Raw genomic sequence first — 6,742 nt, 5'->3', positions numbered from 1 at the left:
GTTGAGATGGTAAATCGCTGTCCTTATCAATGACACGACCCTGACTTTGATACGCGGTTGGCTCCAAATTGGATTTCCAGCTGGCTTAAAGACCTTGGAGAAGTATGATTGTAACATGTGTAAAAATAAAACTTAAATCAACAAAATGTTTGCTTGTGAACCAGAACATCGTTGATTGAAATGCCACGTCTGCAGGGCATCTGCTCCGTGACAAAAAAGCTCAGATTTCGACCCTCTGACAGTTAAGACAAACCAAGATTATAAATTAACATGCCTTCATGGTATCGTGGCATCAGCCTTTCTAATGTTTATCGCACAAATTATTTTTGAAATATATGAAAACGTTATACAAGAGGATTTTTCAGTACGACCCAAATAGAGTATATATTTTTTTTTTGGCAAACAAGATTAAAAACCTACGTACGTTGTAAATGCTTTCAAAGAGGAACATTTTGTGGCCACTTTTAGAGTCATAGTTTAAGCTTTAGTTTGAAAAAGGTGAACTTTGAAATTTCGCTTGTGCCAGATCCAATTTTATTGTGCAGATTAGTAACCTAATGAAGGGATCTGGTGTAGCATAAACAGTATACCCTGAAAATAATTTGTTCAACATTATAGCAGCCTTGAGTCAAATTCCGGTCTATTAATTGTGACAAATGACAAGCGGGAGCCACCAGATGATTTATATGTAGTGGGAAAAAAGATGCCCAATACGTATAAATAGTAGTGATACTCTTTATTCTTATTCTCTTTATTCCGTGCTGGATTTCAAACTATATGTTAAGAGCAAATTCCAAAGGGGGACATATATGACCAAGTGGGTCAGAGTCTCCCGCCTCCTATCTATTTGTGGACACTTCTGACATCCATTTATCTTGTTTATTTTCTTTTAAATGATTGTAAACATTCAATCATTCTAGAATATTGCCAAAAATAATGAATGTAGTCAACCAGGCACGGGCATCGTTTCTGGTGGGTTAGAGGCGACTACTGTCAGATGATATTTAACATCTGACCCGAAGCAACCTTTGGCCTCAGACACTTTGGGTATTAACACGAGGGCGGTTTCTTTTTTCTAAGGATTATACTCAGGCTGATTGATTATTGAATGATGCATATCTAACAGGCAAGTCACGGACCAAGAAAAATGTGTAATTTTAACCAAATTTTAATTAATTTAGTTATTTTATACCTGTTTATTTTACCTACTTATTTGTTACAAATGATAAAATAGCTATTAAAATACTGAAACTATTACTATTTTGAATGTACGTCTGAAAGTGAATGAAATATAATAATTTGGGAAGTGGTTATGTAGCTTTAACAATACTTTTAATTCAATAAAAGTGTAATGTCTATTTACAATTAATGGTCAATTGTGTTCGATCTGCGACATTTGGGGATGCAACGTAACGTGTTACGGCAGAAGGGATGTCTTTACGGCTGCAGCAAATTCACTAATATCATTGGCTCACAGGAGATCACGTGAGCCTTAGGTTGCCTTTCTTACACGCTTCGGAAAGTTAGCGAGCTAAAGTTAGCCAAAGCTAACAGCACACATTTACATTGAGCCCACCATTTACCGTAGTAGAGATGCCGTCGGCAAAAAAGAAACGGGATGTTATGTTTGTAAGTTTTAGTTTGATTACGCTGTTTATCTAAATATACAAAAAAAACCTCCTGTGTTTCCATGAGCTAACGCTAACGGTTGCTGCAGTGCTAGGCTATGTGTGTGCGTGACGCTGATGAAGTAAACTTATTATGAAGATTGTTGTATGAGCGCAGTTTGATTGTTGAACACGTGTACCTTTTACCCCCCAAATATGTACCTACGAATGTATGTAAACAGTTGTGGGGATTTTGTCAAACTTGAGCTCTTACACCATTGAATGTGATTTGATTTCCCGCTTTATTAGGAGGACGATGATCTCCCATATGAGGAGGAGATTATCAGAAATCCATATTCAGTCAAGTGCTGGATGCGTTACATCGAGTTCAAACAGAATGCGCCCAAAACGGTCCTCAATATGATCTATGAACGGGCTCTGAAAGAGTTGCCTGGAAGGTAAATGCGTCTTCAGATCTTCACTGTATTGCTGATAGTGATTTTTTTGACGTTATTGTTTTACCTGTCTGTAATAATTTAAATCTAAAAGCAAAGAATATGGTGCTCAAGTGTTCCCCCCCAATTATGCTTTCCCACAGTTATAAACTATGGTACAATTACCTGAGGGAAAGGAGGAAACAAGTCAAAGGGAAATGTATCAATGAACCAGTGTTTGAAGAAATTAACAACTGCCATGAAAGAGCGCTGGTGTTCATGCACAAGGTGATCAAGAGCCAACCAATTATTTAACACATTTTAATAAATGTAGAAGTTGTTTACTGAAGTTGTCCATCTATCTGCTGTGATTCCAGATGCCCAGGATATGGACCGATTATTGCCTGTTCCTAGTGTCGCAGTGCGAGATCACAAGGAGTCGGCGATCATTTGACCGTGCGCTCCGAGCTCTTCCTGTTACTCAGCATCCACGTATCTGGCCTCTCTATCTTCGCTTTGTCCGAAGCTTACCCCTGCCTGAGACGGCCATACGAGTCTACCGCAGATACCTTAAGGTACTGACGAGAAAGAGTTGGTAATAACTGGTGGATTTGTGTTGGTTAAAAATGTCAACTTGTGTATGTGCAGCTTTCCCCAGAGAATACAGAGGAATACATTGAGTACTTAAAATCTGTTGGCCGCTTGGATGAAGCTGCTGTACGTCTAGCGGCTGTAGTCAATGACGAAAGCTTTGTGTCCAAAGAAGGCAAGTCTAACTACCAGGTATGGTTTTCTACATTCCCTGAGAGTTTGACAATATATGACTCAACTATATCAAATGTATCATTATGATATATTTGTTGTTGCAGTTGTGGCACGAGTTATGCGACCTGATTTCTCAGAACCCTGACAAGGTGACTTCTCTAAATGTTGGCGCCATCATCCGAGGCGGGCTTACTCGCTTTACGGACCAGCTTGGCAAGCTTTGGTGCTCCTTAGCGGATTATTACATCAGAAGTGGCCTCTTTGAAAAGGTTTGTAAACAAACTGTCCAAAGTGCACAACCAAGGATATTCTTCTAGTTTTCCTTCCAAAAAATAGTCCCTGCTCTCCATGGAGAGGTACACCTTGACCTTCTTATCATGTCTTCTAGGCCCGTGATGTGTATGAGGAGGCTATTCTTACTGTGGTAACTGTCAGGGATTTCACGCAAGTCTTTGACAGTTACGCCCAATTTGAGGAGAGCATGATTGCAGCCAAGATGGAGACCACCTCCGAGATGGGCCAGGACGAAGAAGGTTTGTGTGCAGTCATCGAAAGCCCTCCCCTCTTTACTCAGTCTCACTTGTTCTTTCACGTTGTTCTTCCCTCCCCAAGATGATATCGACCTGGAGCTTCGACTCGCCCGCTTTGAGGAGCTGATAACACGGCGGCCTCTTCTTCTCAACAGTGTGCTGTTGCGCCAGAACCCTCACAATGTCCATGAATGGCACAAACGTGTAAAACTGTACGAGGGCATTCCACGACAGGTGAGTCAACTTACGAGTGCCCGAATGAAAAGTCCAGAAACAATCAAAAATGTCGGTTCTGTCACAGCACTTAAACGTGATGTCCCCTCCACCCACTCTACAGATCATCAACACTTACACAGAGGCTGTGCAGACTGTCGATGCCATAAAGGCCACTGGGAAGCCCCACACACTCTGGGTCACTTTTGCAAAATTCTACGAGGACAATGAGCAGCTGGATGATGTAAGTGCATCAAGCCTGGAGGATACTCAATAGAAAAGTTCCGGCGAGGAAACTTGGAATGCTTTGTGTCATTTAGGCCAGGACCATATTTGAGAAGGCCACCAAGGTGAACTACAAGCAGGTGGACGACCTGGCCACGGTTTGGTGTGAGTATGGCGAGATGGAACTCCGGCACGAAAACTACGACCAGGCACTGAGGATACTGAGGGTGAGACTTGCCTTTTTATTTAGCGTCAATCTTCTACAGAGGCTTTGCCACATAATTTTTTTCCCGTGTGTGTGTGTGGAACATATCTACTTGTGTAATGCGGAAATAGCCGCAATATCATAAAATCTGCGCTAGAGCAATTGCCTTCATTTGATGACTTTAGAAAGCCACAGCCATCCCATCCAAGAAGGCCGAGTACTTTGATGCCTCTGAGCCAGTCCAAAATAGAGTCTACAAGTCTTTGAAGGTCTGGTCCATGTTGGCAGACTTGGAAGAGAGTCTTGGCACATTCCAGGTGTGTATCTGCATGTCTTTTGGGTTTTTGTTCCTTAATGCAGCCAGTAAATTGGGAAATTGTGAACTGCAACCATGTTGCCTAATTCTTCTTCTCTCCAGTCCACAAAAGCGGTGTACGACCGCATTATTGACCTGCGTATCGCCACGCCACAGATTGTCATCAACTACGCCATGTTCCTCGAAGAGCACAAATACTTTGAGGAGAGCTTCAAAGTAAAAACATGGCAATGATGTGTAAATGTTGCCCTCTGCATACGATCCTAAATGTCCACGTTAAACCCTTTTGCCGCCAGGCGTACGAGCGTGGCATCGCCCTCTTCAAGTGGCCAAACGTTTACGACATCTGGAACACTTACCTCACCAAGTTCATTGACCGATACGGAGGCAAAAAGCTGGAGCGAGCCCGAGATCTCTTCGAGCAAGCTCTCGACGGCTGCCCCGCTAAATTTGCCAAGAGTGAGTTGCTTTCTTAAAGTCACCAATTATCATCTGCATTTAATATTATATATATAACTGACCCTGCACGGTGTTCCAGCCATCTACCTTCTCTATGCCAAGCTGGAGGAGGAGTACGGACTGGCTCGTCACGCCATGGCTGTTTACGAAAGAGCGACGCAGGCGGTGGAAAATGAGGAGCGACACCAGATGTTCAATATCTACATCAAGAGAGCGGCTGAAATATATGGCGTCACGTACACCAGGGCCATTTACCAGAAGGCTATTGAGGTACGTGTTTCATTTGAGCATGTCGAATGGAACCCAAGGGATTTCAGTTGTGGTGTCTCGATGTGAACACTAGGGGGCTCTATCGCTGCACTCCTCGCAACTATGCCAATCGTTCGAAATCATTAATCCTTTATTTCTCCAGGTTCTCCCTGATGAGCATTCCAGGGACATGTGCTTGCGATTCGCCGACATGGAGAGCAAACTTGGTGAAATCGATCGGGCCAGAGCTATCTATGCTTACTGCTCTCAGATCTGCGACCCCAGGGTAGGAGCATCGTCCCACTGCAGCGTGTCCCTTTTTCACCAATTAATTGCGCGTAAATGAATTCAACCCCTCCCTTCTCTCCTCTCCCTCAGGTCACTGCTGTATTCTGGCAGACGTGGAAAGAATTTGAGATCCGCCATGGAAACGAGGACACCATTAGAGAGATGCTCCGACTCAAGCGCAGCGTGCAGGCCACGTACAATACTCAGGTCAACTTCATGTCATCTCAGATGCTGAAGGCCACTACAAGCTCTACAGGCACCGGTAAGATGACTGCTTTGAATGCTCCGATTTAGTTACCGGTCATTAATTGCAACCACATTTTTTTGGGGGTGTCCAGTGTCTGATCTTGCTCCAGGCCAGTTGGGAATTGACGACATGAAGATGTTGGAGCAGAAAGCGCAGCAGCTTGCAGCAGAGGCAGAGCAGGATAAAACCAAGCCAAAAGAAAAGATTCTCTTTATTAGGTCCGTTATTTTGCTTGTATGCCCATAAAATGATCTACATTCTAATATGTTTCAGAGTGTACAAAAAGTAAACTCGTTTTCTGCATGCGCAGGAGTGACACATCTCGCAGCGAGTTGGCTGAGCTGGCCAAACAAGCCAATCCCGATGAGATCGATATTGATGACGAGGATGATGGGCAAGGCCCGGAGGGTGAGTATCACGACAAGGCTTCTAATGTTTGTTTTTAAGATGATCTTACTTGCTTAATGTCGCTCTCTTGTTGTCTTCCCACTTACAGAAGTCCAGCTGGAACAGAAGAGCGTTCCCACCGCTGTCTATGGAGGTCTGAAAGATGATTGAGCAACTTCTCAAGAACACTTAGTGACTTTTGTAACATTGTAGTCCTTTTTAACCTCACGTCATAAAAGATACATTTGTGAATTTGTATAAATTCTTGCATTCACTGATGAGAATTTTGATGACCGCATGGCTGCCCTTCATACTTTGCCTGGAGAAAGTAACATGCATTTTGGGGTGATGACCACAGTGGGTCAGGCTTTCTCAAGTATGTGATAGCAGGTCGTGCAATTGGGCAGGTGAATAGTTTGGGTTCGTGGAATTTTGTCATAGTGTTTTGTTAAAAATTCTGTCCTTAATCAAAGAAATAACATTTGTACTTGTATTGTCATATGTAACAGGAATTGTAATATTACCTTGAATTGATTAAATTTGTGTAATTGTTTAACCAAACTAAGAGACGATTATTACATCCCTTTAATGAACATTCTGTGTGGGATGGACTTTGTACTTTTCCAAAGGTACCAACAAGTGGAGAAATATTTTCATAATTAGATTAACATAGTTGGAAGGTAATCCTCTTACAAAGTTACTGCAGTGGGCTGCAAGGCGATCAACATCATGTGATGAGGCATCCTTGCTATTTGCTTTCTTGCGGGCATGGTGTTACTGGAATAAAGGCTTCAAAACAACTGGAAAAAAACCTTCC

General features: G+C 42.7%; 1 protein-coding gene across 1 annotated transcript; it reads left to right on the top strand.

Annotated features, from left to right (window-relative positions):
• Positions 1-1,593: 1,593 nt before the first annotated feature.
• On the top strand, positions 1,594-6,486 carry xab2 (XPA binding protein 2). The gene is made up of 19 exons (XM_037256923.1): positions 1,594-1,629; positions 1,917-2,065; positions 2,206-2,329; positions 2,419-2,616; positions 2,690-2,824; positions 2,911-3,075; positions 3,195-3,339; positions 3,419-3,570; positions 3,674-3,793; positions 3,870-4,001; positions 4,165-4,296; positions 4,398-4,511; positions 4,592-4,754; positions 4,834-5,024; positions 5,167-5,289; positions 5,382-5,553; positions 5,630-5,756; positions 5,849-5,946; positions 6,035-6,486. The coding sequence occupies exons 1-19, from the start codon at positions 1,594-1,596 to the stop codon at positions 6,094-6,096; spliced, it is 2,538 nt and encodes an 845-aa protein (XP_037112818.1). The 3' UTR covers positions 6,097-6,486.
• Positions 6,487-6,742: the final 256 nt, after the last annotated feature.

The sequence above is a fragment of the Syngnathus acus genome, chromosome 8 (assembly GCF_901709675.1).
Source record: "Syngnathus acus chromosome 8, fSynAcu1.2, whole genome shotgun sequence".
In the NCBI taxonomy this organism is placed as follows: Eukaryota; Metazoa; Chordata; class Actinopteri; order Syngnathiformes; family Syngnathidae; genus Syngnathus; species Syngnathus acus.
Note: the sequence above shows the minus strand (reverse complement) of the source record. Positions and strands in the feature narration are given on the sequence as shown.

Coding starts and splice junctions, on each gene's coding strand:
- xab2 (XM_037256923.1), top strand. CDS start 1,594: ATGCCGTCGGCAAAAAAGAAACGGGATGTTATGTTT. Junction 3,794..3,869: donor ACAATGAGCAGCTGGATGAT/GTAAGTGCATCA, acceptor TGTGTCATTTAG/GCCAGGACCATATTTGAGAA. Junction 5,757..5,848: donor GAAAAGATTCTCTTTATTAG/GTCCGTTATTTT, acceptor CTGCATGCGCAG/GAGTGACACATCTCGCAGCG.